The following is a 17114-nucleotide window of genomic DNA, read 5'->3' as shown; positions in this document are numbered from 1 at the left end:
TAGGATAAGTAATAAAGGAGCTAGGAGTGATGTTCGGTGCAGTAATAGGTTAGCATTTTTCGCTCGGGGCTAATTCAAAGGCTCACTGTTAGCATTGTGTGTTTTTTCGAGAAAAAAAATGAAGAAGATCAGTTAAATTAGTTTTTTCCCGTTATATGGATATAAAATATTCATAGTTTATTAAATATTAAGGTTCCTTAGACGTTGTTTCCTGCAAATGACGCGATTTCGGCCCCGGAACCGGGTCCGTGGTGCTTATGAGGTTTTAAACATGTTTTTATGTCACAGAAATCATTCATTCAGAGCCCGGGAGCACAACTATTATTGAGTTAACACATACCAGGCACTCTTTTAAAAAAGTAGGTTAATACACCTCCTACTGCATTATTTCAGCGGTAGTCATTCCGCCCTTGAGATTGCATTTTCACTTTGTGTACACAGCATGTTATCTGCATTTAAAGGTCCCATGACATGGCCATTTCTACTGATCATAATTCCATTGTTGAGGTCTACTAGAATAGATTTACATTTTGCAATTTTCAATTGGTTTCTCATACAGCATCTCTGTATAGTGTATTCACTCTCTGTTCTAAACGGCTTGTTCTAGCGAGAGTCTCCCCTCCCTGTGAGCCCAGTGTGCTCTGATTGGTCAGCTCGCCCACTCTGTTCTGATGAGTCCACCACCGTTACAGCGGAACATCAGTGATTATGTGTTACAATGGCGTTTGCAACCAGAAAATGACACCAGTAATGAAAAACAGATGAGAATGTTGCGTGGGGTCTGGGTGCCGCGTTGGCGGGGCGTTGCGCGGCTCGCTGCTGTGAGGAGCGGACAGTGTGAGCTGGGTTAATTACCTAGTTGCTGCATGGGGTCTGCGAGACAGCGAGACATCGCGAATGGACGCGGGAAGAGGGGGTGCTGAGGGGGCTGCAGCACCCCCATCTGCGAGGCACCCCCCCCCCACCGCACCCCCAAACGCAACGCACCTACAGTGTAAGCGCGCAAGAAGCTCCACTAGCACCCCTCCCAGCGCGTCACAGTTTCGCGGCTGAGAGAGTGTGTGTGTGTGTGTGTCTGTGAGGAGCTCCACGGTTTGGTCAATTTGGGTATGGTCACGTCACCATACCAAGGAGGAAAAAAATGGAAAAAGAGAAATCTCCAACGAGGCGTTCTGGGGCAGCATAGACAGGTCTTTTCTGTGTTAGAATTGTACTCGCTACAGGGTGTACTTTGAGGGTTTTTCCACTTGCAGACCGTTTACATGAATAAAAAGCTACATAACACACAAGGGGATGGGTAATAACCAGAAAAGCATGACGTGGGACCATTAAGACATGAGCCTTATATAGAACTACAGCCCACTTTTTAACATTCTTGTTTGCTCTTGATTTTGTCTGAGTTGCTGAAAGTTTTTGCCTGTAGACCCCAGGCCAGTCTTCCTGTCTTTATACAAGGCCTTTAGTTTCCACCAGCGGAAACCTGCTCACGGTAGCTCAGACCATATTCACCACATGAGTCAAAACAAGAGCGAAAAGCAGAGATGTTGCACCGTCTGCTTACGCTTTTAAATAGATGATGATATAAATAGACCAGAGGGGATTTTTTTTTTACAATGGTAGTCAATGCTGTTGTCTTAGACTGCAGACACTAAATCAACCTAACTTCATTTAAATGTACTGTACTGGTTGGTCTTACTGAATTATGTCCTCTCTTATTCACTTAAACAATAACATTTGTCCGAATATGTTTTTTCCGTCAATAAAGCACCACTGTTCACTGATATATAAGTTTATTATTTCCATGCACTGGCAGTACATTATACAGTTTATCACATATTACATCAATCCACAGAATAGTCAGCCCTCAGCGCCACAGGCAGACATGGCAAAGCTTTAATATTTTCACATCACATTAATATGTAATCTTTAAAATATACAAGCGTGTTAGCAGTCACTTTACAAATATACAGTTTTCAATGATCCAGACGTGATCTTTGCATGTAAATGAGTGGACAGAACACATAGAAAAATTGCTTTTTTTAATCAAAATGTTGAACCTACAGAGGTTCCAGGTAGCTTCAATATTTTGGTTGTTCCTACTTTATCATTCTGCTGGGCCGTTGTCGCCAATGCCCCGGTTAATTTGTGTTTTCAATACTTAAATAGGAATATACTTTAACCATGTTGTTTTCAGGTCAGTGAACTTCCAGATGCACATAATGTTACATATAGATAGGGAGATATGCTGGTAATGAATCAGCACGATCAATAAACAGATTTGTTTACCTTGGGCCCGACCCCTAAATCAAATGGCCACCCATGTATTTAGGTCTGCTGCCGGCTCTGATAGGACATATCCATTCATGCTCCATAGTCTTAATTCGTCCTTGTTGTCCGCCTTCTTAAGATGAATCTTCTCGGTTCGGTTGACAGTGTCTGACGTCTGAATATAGGACAGAACCTTCACAGTATCTCACTGCAGCTTGTCTGCGGGGCAGGATTCTGGGTTCTGTATAGGTAACTGCATCACTAGTCTGTGAGGAATGGAAATTCAAATAATTCAGAAGCAGGAAATCAAAAGGCAGATTAAAAATGAAACGGTAAAGGTCATATGCGGCATACAAAGGAAATTGTTGGTGCTGAGACAAACTCATACTTGATGATCTTCTGAAGATCCATCAGTTGACGCTGAAGAAACAAAAAATACAACTCAATTCCAGTTCTGATTCTGCTGCAGATCTAAAGCTGACCGTTACAACACATGGTGTAATACCTGTGGAGTTTCTCCTCCGGCTCTTGCAAAGAGTGGATATGAGGATGACTGTCATAATCCCAAGAGCGACGTTGGACAGCATCAGTGCAATAATGGTTGGATTTAGTTGTGATTCGAAAGCATTGTCTGCAGAAGAAAATAAACAAACAGTGCTTAATAAGTCTCAATCTTTGATACAAATACCTAGCAGTGTAATGTCATTCATTTCAAAAACTTTAATGTATTCTCTGGACTAAATACGCTCACATTTCCGCCACTTAGGCTACTGTTGACAGTTTAAGGCAGTAATACATATTAAAGGGTCAGATCACACAGAATACAACACTCCAACTCCGACCCTAGCCCTCGTACATATCGTATTTATATGCAATTTAATTTATCCATGCAAATAGTTTTTGGTTTTCATAGCAACTCTATCACAATTAATCAGCTTGATTAAGCTTGGACTTACTCTGGGCTTTTTAGAACGGTTGGGTACATAAATACACGATATCTGCGTTTATTATTTTCAAAATTGTTTACGAATAAGAAGAACTTTGAACAGTTTTATAAATATAGTTTCTATCTTACTGTGAATATAAATTCTGGTCCCATTTCCAACCAGTGTCTGTCCACAGGAAGTCACGACACAGTAGTAGGTTGCATCATCATCAGAGCTGAGGTCCCTCAGAAGAAGTCTGTACACGCAGGTTGTTTTTCCACTCTCTTTCCTCTGGCAGGTCCCATTTCCAGAGAAGTAAATAATTTGTGAAGCAGAATGCTGAGAGTTCTTCAGCCACGTGACAATAGTGTGTTTTGCTGCACAGTGGCCTGTGTGTGAGCAGCTGACGGTCACATAGTCTCCTGGCTGGACTGATTTTGACTCAGGCTGCTGGATGACAGACTCACTGATCATGTTTGCACCTTGGGATGCAAATCAAAGAATTACATAATTGGCATTACGTTAAAATGACCTTTGGTGCTTTGATAACAACCTACAAAATACCTTTCAGCATCAAAAAGGTTCCCGATCCAAATTGGATGTCTTTTAATTGCACGACTCCACAGAAGTATGTTCCAACGTCTTCCCATGTTGTCGCAGATATGCTCAGGTGGATTTTGGTTCCGTTAAATTTGGCTGAATAACGGTTAGGAAATTCCTCTGAAATTTCACTCCAATTATATTTATCATTAAATGCTACCACAAGCTGTAGTCTCTTCCCCAACGTGTATTTGTACCAGACTTTCTTTTGTATGATACTTTTTATGTGACATTCAATAGTAGCCGAGTCTCCAATCTTCACCATTTGGAAAGGAACCGGCTGAGAAATGTCATCCGTCTGTGCCAGACCTGAAACATAAAGACAGAGATTAGCTTTTAGTTTGATGATGAAAAGATTCCACAAGTGGATCGTGGTTACTTACACAAAGGCCAGAGCAGGAAGAAATTCACAAAGTTCACGATCATCTTGTCTTCTTTATCTGCGTTCACTGGCCCGGCTTCTTCTCAGCAGCAGTTCTGACTTAACTCATTTACAACTTGTCCTACATTTGGGGCACATCCGTCAGGTCTGATTGGTTCAGCATATTTACCTTGTTAAACATGATTGGCTGTTTCACATTGAAGCAAGAAAAACCTTCCCCATGGCCTGTTTTTCAACTAAGTGTCAGCAAAAAATGGTTTTGAAGATGTGTTTACTTTGTAAAGAGCCAATGAGTCAATACATACTATAAATGATCATACATGGCAACTCACAGGTAAACCACAATGAGGTTGGCAAAATGGAAACTTCAGTATATATGCAAACTTTCCAGAACAATGGGCCACACACATTTTGTAGACTTAAGACTTTTGCAAAGATGTCATGAGTTCTCAAACTGAAAGTGTGTCTACATGCAAAAGGCTTTTATAATGTATGTATGTATATAATAAATAATTCAACATAACTGCAGCTGTACTATAGCACTTGGTTACACTGACCTGAATGATGTAAGCCAACCGGCAAACTAGAACGTTTAAAAAAAACAATGAATAGCGTGGGCTCTTTGAAGAAACAGTGACAGCAGTTTTCAGAGGGACTATTTCTTCAGTATAAAGTAGTCCCACTCCATTATTATTTAGGGGCAGAGGCAGATATATTAGAGAATATTTGAATATCTGGGACAAAAACATGTATTTACTAGATACCATGAGAGGTAAACAAGGAGCTATTTGTAATTTTTTCTGAACTGATTATGAGCTTAAAGGTGCTAATCGTTTCAGTGGTCCTTCCATCAGCTGTTTAATTGGTGTAAATTCCCATGTTGTTTTTCTAAACTCACGTTATTGTTGGGTCAAACACTGAGTTCTTAAAGGTTGCAATGTTTCTTCCGTAAGCACAGATGATTTGTGTAGTGCAACAGCATATAAGCCATTATAGGTGGAAACCAAAGAGAAAAAGTGGGCATGTGGATATTAGTTGAAAATAAAACACAACAACGTGTGTGTGTGTGTGTGTGTGTGTGTGTGTGTGTGTGTGTGTGTGTGTGTGTGTGTGTGTGTGTGTGTGTGTGTGTGTGTGTGTGTGTGTGTGTGTGTGTGTGTGTGTGTGTAAAAACAAAACAACAATTGAGTCTGTGTGAAACATGTCTTATTGAGTAGTCTGGCAAAATAGTAAAAAATAAGTCCATTAACTATGATCCCATGACTCATTGTAGTAAGCTGATCTAAAAATGATGAGGCCTGTATACTTTGAGATTTGTTTGGACTCAAGCCAGTGAATGTTTACTCTGAAAACTTTAAATGTAGCAAGATCAGTTCAGTTTACATTTTTTTTTATTCAGAAGTGTGACTGTCTTGAAGATTGCGACAATATTAAGGCTTGCTTCGGCTTGATTAAACATTCAGGATTTAAGTTACTTATGGGATGAAAGTCATATTTCCACTTTGGAATGTAGAACTATACCTGCTCTTTCTCTACTATAATGTTTAGCCGTCTTAACTTCTGTTTTCTCATTTCCTGTAACAGTGTGAATTCATACAGTTCTATCTCGCATGGTGGTGAAGCATATATTGTACATTTTTGAAGATACTCTTAAGTACTTAGACACAGACCCATCACGTACTGCGTATGACAGTCCTGGAAAACCGGAACCTCAATGCAAGATAATTGTTGAATTTGGAAGTGTCTTTCTGGTAGATGAACATGTCCAGACAAACCAATGTTGGTATCGTGGCTGTCCACAAGTTGGGGTACCATTGGGTTGATGCGTTTACTTAAAATTGTATGTCCCTCCTCTAATGTTAGATTAAAAAACAAGTTCATCCAGTCCAATTTTTGGGCTTGCTTTGAAACCATTAGAAGACCTTTTATTTGTCTTTTTGAACAGCAACAAATATAAAACATGTACAGTTGGACTACTTAATACTTGAGTACACGCATTCAGTCTTGGTGGTGTTCCTTTGTCTCCTGGATCGGTTGACCTTATGTTCCTTTACAGTTGAGTAATGGATGTTCACTTCATTTTGGTCACCCTAATAACAAAACATAAACCACACAATTATACTTAAAACAAAGACTGTGTTCATAAAAAGGTTTCAATGGTAAAAGTTGATCAAACATAAGATACCTCTGCATTTGTTGTGGAGGGAGCTGGAACACTTGCATGAGACTCTGAAAATAATAAAAATATATTTTACTCTAGTGTTGTGTTGAATGGGTACACATTATAAGCGCAGTCTAAAAAATCTTAGTTCCAGTACCTGTACATTTGCAGCTGTTTCTCTTGCTCATCATGCACAGTAAGAAAACCAGTAAGACAATCACAATGAGAGTGAATGCCAAAGCTCCACTCAAGGAATACACCAAGATAAGAAAATCCACCTTATCTGTAGAGAGTCAGACATCAGGACACATTACACAGCTTTAAGGACTTCAAGGAAAAACCCTCCCAGTAGAGTGACTTACCTTCAAAGTTCAGCTTGGTCCCGTTTCCAAACAGTATGTGTCCACATGTGGCAACAGGACAGTAATAGGTCCCAGCATGAGAAAGATTCACGCTTTTTGGCAGGTTGTATTCACAGGTGTGTGTTTGTGTGTTGGGTTTCCTCTCACACTGACTGCCTCCACGGGTGTAAATGAGTCCTGGAAGAGAGTCTTCAGAGTTTTTGAACCAGTAAACACTGTGTTCTCCATCACAGCTGCCAGTGTGTACTGTACAGTTCAGAGTCACAGAGTCTCCCGGCTGGATGATCTCAGATGCTGACTGGTGGACTAAAAACGAGATGCTCAAATCTGAATCTTTTACATCGACTGTAATTCCCTCCCTGAATTCAAACTGGTAAGAATGGCTATTTGCGCAGTAGTAAGTGGCTGAGTCTGAAATGTTCACATCTCTTATCTTCAGGTGATTTTGTCCTTTTTCCGTATCCAATGCGAAACGTGGATTCTTGAATTCATCGTGAAATGTTCCATTTGGTTCGTACTTGTAGTAGGTTGAGATAAGCCTTGGTTTCTGTCCCACAGTTTGCTTGTACCAGTAAAATCTTGTGTCAACATTACTCCCATGGAAACATTTCAAAGTAAGCTCGTCCCCAGTTTTAAATGATAGAATACCACTCTCTTGACGAACAGATGACGATAATTTCAGCTCCGTCATCTGAGCTGAAGAGATAGGAGAGACAAATCAAATGCAGAAGTATAGAAAAATAAACTCGACACACAACAAGGATTCGGACAAATAACATGGGGATATAAAAGATACAATTTTGTACCACAAAAATACAACTCACCAGTATTCCAGAAGATTAGAAATCCGAAATATAACATGATCACATGAGATGTCATCGTGTTGCCGCGTTGAATGATGCATCTCGATGCTCTCTCCACTCTTAAGAAACAACACTGAATCTGTTTGGCCAATCAGAGGTGACACTTTAAACTATGTCCCATAAAGGAAACATGGTCACAGGGTTACTGCCACCTACAGAGTCAATGTGTTGCTTGAATATGATCACATTTTAGAAAGTATGTAACAGATATTCTCATGTTGGCATGACATATAAACTATCTATCTACTGTACAGTATTATTACCTATAATATTAATGGATTGACTATGTATTTTTAAGTCTCTCTCCAAAGAGAATATGATCTTTCAAGTCATTTTGTAGAACCTTATCTCATGGACTTACATTTCTTGAATTTTAAAAAGGACATGTTTTATAAATTGCAGAATTGTTGTTTCAGTGCACGTTACATATACATGATATGGACTGCACTTTTCTTTTTTCACATTGATTACCAATTCTACAAGTCAATAGAAAATTATTCTTGGACAATTTTAACCTAAATGGCACAGGAAGCTGGCACAATCATTTTCCAAAATGGGAAATAAATTACCCCAACTGCATTTGCTTTTGCTATAGCTTGGTTAGTACGACAGGTTAGCCATTAATCATCAAAATGGATGGTATTTTAAGACCCAGAAATCCATATTACCCCTCTTGTAAGTTTATGAGAATATCAAAGGAATATTGGATACAAATGACTCTAAAATACTATACTGGGCCAGAGGTATGTGGAACATGTACAGAGGAAAGTCAATAAAACAATGGCATGATGTAAATCTTTATTGGCTCCATGATGGGTTTTGTTAGTTAAAACATTATTATTATTATTATTATAACAAAAGGTGATTATTGAAGCAAGTCAAAAAGAAACACTGTTCCTTCCATAGGCCTGTTGATATGGGCACATGTCTCAGTGATAATGGAGCCATACAAAGGGAGACATTGGTTTAATTCAATGCATAGACAGTATGTATCACCAATATATTCAAACCAAAAGGACTTTTAACCGGACCTCTAAGTATTAGTACTTTCCGTATTGTTAAATGTGACCTAACAAGTATTCTACCTTTGAAATAGGACTGCAAGTGGTCTCTCAATGAAGTATCATCTATGTGAGAAAGCAAACACCCTTACATCCTGCTCAAAACCACAAACGCTGCTGCACTAAGAGATACAACACAAAAAAAGATACTGACTGTTGAGTTTATTTGTCTATGTTTTGTATCTGCACCAGAACGGACCACTGTGACGCATTAAAGCAGAACACTTCCTGATACTAACCTTTGTGCGTCCAAACACCCCCTCCCCCCCTTAACTCAAGTGAAAAAAACAATGCTGTTAGCTGGCTTCTCATTTTATATTATATGAGCTCTATTGAGATTTATAATATTTTGAAGCGTTAGCCAAATGGCCAGATTAAAAACTGTTGGCTTAAAATATGCATTGACTCTTTCACTCATTTGTATATGTTCGCATTTCCATGATTTTTTGTTATAGGGAGATACCACATTCTCTACCACTTTGATATATTTAAGAAGTTAGCAATTGTATTGCACGTTTAGCTTTCCAAAACAGCTAATGATGAGAATGTAATTTACTGAATGATCTAGCTGACTGTGCCAGTTCTTTGCAAGTTCTGTAAGTCGTAGCCAAGCGAAACCTGGGTTGCTGAAAAATAAAGCTTACACAGAAGTGTAACAAATCTGCAGTTCATTGAATGGCCACTTTAAGCAGGCTTCAAAAGCAAGTCAAACCCCAATGACCTTCATGTTAAAATGCTCAACATTACAACCAAGAGAAACGTTTCCAGCCTAGTTTAAAAGGGTTTGGTCCATATAGCTAGCTTTCCACTATATGGCAACTGTACAGGGGTAAATGTTCAAATAATTCACCTGTATGACTTGAGTTTTTCACATATTGGGGTGGGTTAGGGAACCCAAGTTTTCTAAAAAAGACGGTGCTACTAGTGCGAAGAAAAACTGTTGGATTTAACAAGAAGACACACACAGTATTGTTCCGAATGTTGATGTTTATTGGATTAATGACAGAAATTGCACAAACAAAATTACACATTTGATTTGGTAAAAAAAAATAAGAAGGTCCTAAACTTAAAAGTATTGAAGTGACTTTTACAGCATCTTAGCTTCTAAATATAGGCTACAGGTTAAGTCATACAAGTACTAAAAAAATCATATATCTTTAGATGCAGTAGATGGTTTATTTGAAAGAACGTTTCGGTCATCTCCTGCTTCGACCACAAAGTGGAAAAATACTATGCTAAAATGTACATCTACGGAAAAAAAAAAAAAATTTGCTACGGACCACAAGGAAGAGAAAACAAAAACACATGTTTTACTCAAAATTACAAATTGCACCATGTCAGGTTCTACTGCTTTACGCTGTAATACACACATTCACTCCAGGTTGGATCCCTCTGTCTTCTTGATCTGTTTTTCATGTTCACACCTAAAGCAGCATAGTAGATCTTTTCTCCACGTTGGTACTCCTGCAACACAATATATATATAAGTAGATCATTATTGTGATCCTGCAAAAAATAAAAACTATTTCTAGGAAAATAATTTGGAAGGAATAGGGTGTTTAAATGGTAATTTAGCAGTTTGGTCAACTGATTTTACTCACCTCGGCTTCTGCTGTGGACGGAACTGGAAAAAAACAGAAATGATTATTTTTAATCAAAGGCCAAATTCTGCAAAATCAAGCCATATGATACAAACCGTACAAGTTACCTGTGGATTGGCAGCTGTTTTTCTTGTTCATCATGCACACTAAGAAAGCCAGTAAAACACTCAGGATGGTGGTGAATGTCAAAGCTATACTGGAGAAATGCACCAAGAAACCAGAGTCCACGCCACCTGTAGAGAGAAACAGAGCTTTCAGTAGGTTTTTATCCAAAGTTTGGTAAGACAGTACCAATGAGAACTGCAACAACCTCTGCTAGAAAGTTACTTACCCTCAAAGTCCAGCTTGGTCCCGTTTCCAAACAGTATGTGTCCACAGGAGGCAACAGCACAGTAGTAGGTCCCAGCATGAGNTGACCTCACCACCTTCAAAACACGTACACAATCTCACCTCTTCAATCTGGCTTTTAATGTTTGTTTTTGTATTATTTTACTCTAACTATATATATCAGATGTGAGAATTCTTTCTTCTCCCTAATGACAATCTGATATATATAGTTAGAGTAAAATAATACAAAAACAAACATTAAAAGCCAGATTGAAGAGGTGAGATTGTGTACGTGTTTTGAAGGTGGTGAGGTCAGTGCAGACTTTGATGGGTTGGGGGAGTGAGTTCCAGAGGGAGGGGGCAGCCTCTGTCCCCCCAGGTCCGGTGCTTGAAGCGGATGGGGATGGATAGGAGGTTGGCTTCTTTTGAGCAGCGGGAAGGGGTGTGGTGGTGCAGCAGGTCTGTGTGGTGTATTTATCATAATAAATATAGCACATTTTAAAAGTCCAATTTCACACACTGTTAATGCGTCATTGTAATAATTCATTGTGAATACACTAAACATATGGAATACAAGCTCAATTAATGAGAGAAAACAGTAATGCTATCAATTAAATGCAAGGTGCTCTCATTAATACATTTGGTGATCTATATCAACTGATTGATTGACAACATGAAGGTGTTCACATCACACTATGACCACACGAGGGAGCTAATATCCTCATTGCCCATCTGTCAATATGTAAATTATCCCAGTGTCATTTTTTTTCTACAAATTTGGGCCAATGGCGTCACTTACAATTGCACTTCGATATGGCCGATCGCCATTCGCAACTGAGAGAGCACTTGGAGTGGAATGGTGTGTGGAAGAGGACCATTTTACATTCAATGTCAGCATCAAGCCACAACCACACACAAGGAGAGGAATATTATCTATGAGCTCCATCTAGAATCCTCTTGGGTTCCTTGCACCCTGCCTGCCTGCCAAGTTGCCATTACAAGAGCTGTGTAGAACTAGCTACGGTTGGGATGAGAACATACCTGGTTAGTTAGCAGTGGGTTACATGGAAGCTAGATCTTCAGAAGATGACTGACTTCAAGGTAAAAAAAGTGCATCAACGGAGTGCTGTTCACGTGCATGACAAGCAGAGCTGTGCTGAGGTCGCCAGCTCACTTGATACAGACTCATGTATCGACGCTTTGAGAAGATTCAAATGCGGAAGAGGTCAAGTGAAACAAATAAGATCTGACAATGGGACCCATTTTGTTGAAGCTCAGAGAGAGTTAGGAAGCGCTCACCATTCTGAACCAGCACAGAATTCAGGGAACTCTGCTGCAAAAAGGCATAAAGTGGAGTTTCAACCCCCCAGGAGCATCCCACCATGGAGGAGTATGGGAGCGTCTGATAAAGTCTGAGACTTTGGATGAAGAAGGGCTACAAACCCTTTTATGTGAGGTTGAGGCCATTTTGAACAGTCGACCAATCACAACAGTCTCAAATGACCCTCAAGACCTGGAGCCTCTAGCCCCAAATCACATCTTGCTTTTAAAAACCAAGCCAATTCTGCCCCCTGGCGTTTTTGACAACGACCTGTACGTAAGAACCCGATGGAAACAGGTGAAATACTGGAAAAGGACTGGTTCGAGCTGTCAAAGTTAAAACACAAACCAGTGTGCTGGAGAGGCCAATTACCAAGATCTGTCTGCTGTTAGAATGTGAAGAGTGACGGCAGCAAACGGGGTATATGGAGGAATCCTGAAGTCAGATGTAAGACCTTTTAAGACCTTTTTAAGACCCTTTCCATACATTTTAAGACTTCATCGCCACTTGGAGTTTTAACCGGATACATTGGCAACACACTTTACCTCACATTGACTATATACAGTATCGATTGTCCTTCCTCCTTATCTTCCAACCATTTGGACGCAGACTTGCATTTCCCCATAACGATGTTTAACAACCGGCGTAAATGGACCTTTGCGCGCTATCAAGCAGTGAGCGTGCGATGTCCTGTTCAGATGACGTCAAATCCAACGGGATGCCATAAATAAACTACACAGAGTCACACTACACACCTACGCAATGATTACATTCAGGCAGACTGTAGAATACAACCTCTTTGGAACATTTATATACTTATTGAAAACAAGCTACAAAATGTAATACCTTGGAAAATACCATTTAATACTTTTTAAGACCCCGCGGACCCCCTGTATTAGGATGATGGAAATCTACCACTCACTGTCATTGTGAAGGTGGTTAGTTTCTTGGTGTTGATGACTCTTTCGTCGATGGTGTCAGGCTGGGACAGGTTGATCATTTTGCTGTAAGACAACAAAGCGTTTGGGTAAATAATGATGATGTTTTCAGATATGTGATGTCTCAGATTCCTCCTTGAGAGTGTTACCATAACAAGATGCCGTCACGGACCGAGGCGAAGAGGCTCTCATCGTCTGGGTTCATGGGCAGCAGATGTTGGCAGTCTGGGTCTTTGGACAAAGCTTTATTGATCCAGTTGACAAAAGCCACCTTTTCCTCATCTAAACAAACACACAACCACACACACATTTACTCAAGGACTGTAGACTACACATTTAGGGTACTTAAACTTGAGGTTTTTCTTTTGGAAGTTACTTTCTACTTCATTAAATTCAGAAGGAATTAACGTCTTTCTAGTTCAGTTCTCTAGCCGGCTAAGCTTCTTTACAAATGAAGTTGTTTTGTATAAATATTAAATGTATAGACAATTATACATTTTCACTGTATTTTTTTTATTTTCTACATGATACGTTAATACATTAATGTACATTTAACTGACTATGCTTTTTTTTCTAAACATTTTAAGTATAACATATCAAATGTATTGACAAATGTAAATGTTTAAAACATTGTTTTGGAATGTATTTATTTGGTTATGTTGTTTTTTTTCTTGTTTTTTAAATGTTTTTCTGCATGATAGACTTTTAGTATTAATACTTGAAGGTACATTTAGCTGATTAAACTCAAATATAATTCTTAATGCAGACTTATAAATGATTATTACACTTTCTCACCAGAGTAGGAGTGCTGTGTCCCCTCGCTGGATTTTCTTGACATTCCTCCAAAGGAGCGAATCCCATCTTTCCTCGAGATGATCTTCCGAAACGTCTCACTGAACTCCTTGCTCTTCAGCTCTTGGAAGATCTGAACATGAACAGACAGTTACTCCATGCACAGTTTAAAGCTCCCCTATTATAATGTTTTTCATCAATATATTAAAGGTCTCAGATATATACAAAACATGTCTCTGCAGTGTTTGGCTCCAAACACCAAACAGATCATTGCAGCATTACCCATAATCCCCTCTGTTTCAGCCCTGTTTCCAAAGTGCTGATTCTCTGTCTGTTACTTTAGATGAGCACAAAGTCCAAGTTGGTGACCTCTTCGATGTTACGCCCTCTCCAGTGCAGTGTGTCTAAAAAGTACCTGCTGGACCTTTAGAGTCTCTCCGGAATCTATTTTTAGCCACTCAAAGAGAGAGTGATGTGGGTGTGTGTGTGTGTGTGTGTGTGTGTGTGTGTGGGTGTGTGTGTGTGTGTGTGTGTGTGTGTGTGTGTGTGTTTGTGTGTGATGTGTGTGGGTGTGTGTGTGTGTGTGTTGGACTGGACTAACCGATGTCAACATAACTGCCTACTAGAACGGACTAAAAAGCTGAAATGTCGACTGGACTTACTGGAATATATCTCTTAAAATAACGAACACAACAACCTCACGTAACAACACTCCATAAAGTTTCATTATTACTTCTGCAACGTCTAAATAGTCCTTAGTATTATGTATCCGACATATTAAACCGTTTTTTACGACTATATGCAACTCGGTATTATTTTTTCGAACATTCTTACCCAGCTGAATTTATAACATGTCAAATTTTACCTGTACATTGTGAAGAGTAAGAATGAGCCCGGGTCAATTACATTAAAGGGGGTTTATTGCAAGTCAATGTAATTTCCTAAATAACAGCTAATATTGATATTTACGTAGGTTCCCAAAGTTAACCACGAAGAAAGGTTAACTACGTAAAGGTCAACTTAACGAGAATATTTAGTTCTTGTCTAAAACAGTCGTTTTGGCCGCAAAGTTCTAAACAAAAAACTAGAAATGGTTGACTACCCTTCGATTACACATTAATGACCGGCTACATTAACGTTTATTTTCCTAACCGTTGTATAATATGTCTTTTTTGCCCAAATAGTAATCAAGTTGTGGAAGTTTAGTTGCCGACTTACACTAGTCTTAGTCCCAAATAACAGGTCATCCGAGCTGTATATGTTCCTTAAACGAAACCTGTATCACCCCACGATTTGTATTTTCGTCTACTCCTTTATGCCACATTCTCTTCCTTAATGTTCAACTTTGTTAAATCTTTATCTCTTCATAAAGTTTTTGCTACAATATCTCCTAATGATACATGAATCCAGTTATTACTGTTTTATGTCATATAATCTAAAATCTCATGTCCCGTCTAAATTTTCAAAATACATTCATAATAAACATACTTCATACATACATATAGTTATCACAAACCCACACTTTTTACTGACCCTCTCTTTTATCTTGTTTATGGTAACACTTCAACACAAGAAAAATTTTCCACCCTGTGGCTCGGGTTAATAAAAAAAAAGAAAAACAGTTAAATTCCAAAAAAGCCGTAAATGTAGAAAGTGTGTTCACCCTTCTTCCTTCTCTAGGTCTTTTTGGTTCATAAGGTGTTATGCAAAGCATAACAATACAGTCATATAAAGAATATTACAATCTTCTTTCCAATCGTGATTATGGTAGCACCTGCATTGCATTTAATAACCGTGATAAAATTTTATGTGAAAAAGTCCTTTGAACATTATGTTTCGGCTAACGAAATTAAGTACATCGACTATTAATGTTCCCTGCAAGGACCACAGTTAAAAGAGAAAAGGACAAAATGAGAAAGTGGACCAACAGAAGAAATTCGGTGTACTTCATAAACGTATAATAGACACAGACAATCAACAAGTAAAGACACGTCAAATTTGTCGTAGTCCTAAAGTAGAAAACTGGTAAAGATTCATAAATAGTACGGGTTTCACGTCGACTCCATATCGTCTTTAATTTCTTGTCTCTGCACGTAAAATATACCAAATCTACCCTAACTGTCATTCGTTATTGACGAATATTTGAGTTGGTGCGAAAGTTAAGTTGAGTTTTCTAGCCCAGAAATAACAGGAGTAATATTGTTCATGGTTTAAATGTATCTTGAAATAAATTAAATTTAATAATTACTTTAGTGGAAAAATACAGTAAAAAGTGAGTTTAGACACCACACACACACACACAAACACACCACACACACACACAGCAACACACACACACCACACACACACACAACACACACACACACCACGACTACCACACACACCACCACACACACACACAAGTCTATAACCTACATTTCACCGAGAACACTCGCTGAAAACTCTGAGGTCCTCCAAAACAAGTCCTCTCAACGCTGGCCAAAGAGGGAGCGGCCCCAGTTCCCACGCTCTTCAGTACGCTCTTTAGAAGAGAGTTGCACACAGGGGTATACACAAACTTCTAAGCGGAAGCCTCCTTAAGCAAAGACACTCAGTACTCGTCTAACACACGTCTTATACAACTGCAGGATAGAAATTTCCGTTTCTACAGGGCGAAAATTTACAGAAAGTATGTAGTTGTAAACACCAGGGAAAAGAAGTACAGAGAAAAGAAGTAGTTTGTGTACACAGGGGAGAAGAAGTACAGAGAAGAAGTAGTGTACACCAGGGGAGAAGAGTAACGAGAATGATGTAGCTGTACACAGGGGAGAAGAAGCAGCAGAGAAGAATGTAAAGTTTGTACACAGGAGAGAAGAAGTACAGAGAAGATGTAGTTGTAACACAGGGGAGAAAGAGTACAGAGAAGTGTAGTTGTACACAGGGGAGAAGAACGCGTACAGAGAACGGAATGTAGCTCTTGTGCGCCGACACAAGGGAGAAAGAAGTACAGAGAAGATGTAGTTGTACACAGGAGAGAAGAGTACAGAGAAGATGCGTAGTTGTACACCAGGGGGAGAAGAAGTACAGAGAAGATGTAGTGTACACAGGGGAGAAGGAAGTACAGAGAGATGTAAGTTGTACACAGGGGAGAAGAGACCGAAGAGAAGATGAGTGTACACAGGGGAGAAGAAGGGACAGAGAAGATGTAGTCGTAAACACGAGGGGAGAAGAAGTACAGAGAAGATGTAGTTGTAACACAGGGGAGACACTTCCTCCTGAGACATAAAAGTCCTTGGTTTTCTAAAAAGAGAGAAAAACGACTAGGTAAAAGCTATTTTTGGAACAGACTTTTTACTCGACTAGTCTAAACCCGGTGAATTACTACAGTATTGCTAAAAAACCGAAAATATTTGGAATCGGGTTGTCGGGTTCCATTTGGGGGGGGGGGAGGGTGGAAAAGTGGACTTAGAGGGGGGTATCGTGGTAACAACAAGAAAAAATTGGTTTAGAGAGCAGTCTCCGCCGCACCCCTCC

At 39.3% G+C, this 17114-nt stretch overlaps 3 protein-coding genes and 1 long non-coding RNA gene across 5 annotated transcripts in view; all 4 read right to left on the bottom strand.

Moving 5' to 3' along the window:
- Positions 1 to 13740, bottom strand: part of LOC104958485 (plastin-1-like) — a gene marked incomplete at its 5' end in the record, with an annotated part of 17013 nt that extends 3273 nt beyond the window's left edge. Inside the window, 3 exons of the mRNA XM_010786227.1 lie at positions 12794 to 12875; positions 12959 to 13091; positions 13605 to 13740. Coding sequence (XP_010784529.1) covers positions 12794 to 12875; positions 12959 to 13091; positions 13605 to 13740 — 351 coding nt within the window. The remainder of the gene's footprint in view (positions 1 to 12793; positions 12876 to 12958; positions 13092 to 13604) is intronic.
- LOC104958457 (uncharacterized) lies at positions 1810 to 4222 on the bottom strand. 2 transcript variants are annotated; one of them, XM_010786200.1, is made up of 6 exons: positions 4178 to 4222; positions 3759 to 4103; positions 3344 to 3676; positions 2774 to 2899; positions 2657 to 2688; positions 1810 to 2534 (listed from the first exon to the last, which is right to left on the bottom strand). In XM_010786200.1, the coding sequence occupies exons 1-6, from the start codon at positions 4218 to 4220 to the stop codon at positions 2403 to 2405; spliced, it is 1011 nt and encodes a 336-aa protein (XP_010784502.1). In that variant the 5' UTR covers positions 4221 to 4222; the 3' UTR covers positions 1810 to 2402. The 2 variants fall into 2 exon arrangements, with proteins under 2 accessions (XP_010784502.1, XP_010784503.1); XM_010786201.1 differs by having other exon boundaries at positions 2448 to 2534; positions 2623 to 2688.
- On the bottom strand, positions 6010 to 7590 carry LOC104958458 (uncharacterized). The gene is made up of 5 exons (XM_010786202.1): positions 7524 to 7590; positions 6700 to 7395; positions 6495 to 6620; positions 6362 to 6405; positions 6010 to 6266 (listed from the first exon to the last, which is right to left on the bottom strand). The coding sequence occupies exons 1-5, from the start codon at positions 7576 to 7578 to the stop codon at positions 6150 to 6152; spliced, it is 1038 nt and encodes a 345-aa protein (XP_010784504.1). The 5' UTR covers positions 7579 to 7590; the 3' UTR covers positions 6010 to 6149.
- Positions 9624 to 10635, bottom strand: LOC104958459 (uncharacterized). The gene is made up of 4 exons (XR_799768.1): positions 10555 to 10635; positions 10331 to 10456; positions 10224 to 10246; positions 9624 to 10087 (listed from the first exon to the last, which is right to left on the bottom strand). It is a non-coding gene; the product is annotated as an uncharacterized lncRNA (long non-coding RNA).
- Positions 13741 to 17114: the final 3374 nt, after the last annotated feature.

This window comes from Notothenia coriiceps, unplaced genomic scaffold (assembly GCF_000735185.1).
Source record: "Notothenia coriiceps isolate Sejong01 unplaced genomic scaffold, NC01 NC01_scaffold00028800, whole genome shotgun sequence".
Taxonomy (NCBI): Eukaryota; Metazoa; Chordata; class Actinopteri; order Perciformes; family Nototheniidae; genus Notothenia; species Notothenia coriiceps.
The sequence above is the reverse complement of the archived record's forward strand: the minus strand, read 5'-3'. Positions and strand labels throughout refer to the sequence as shown.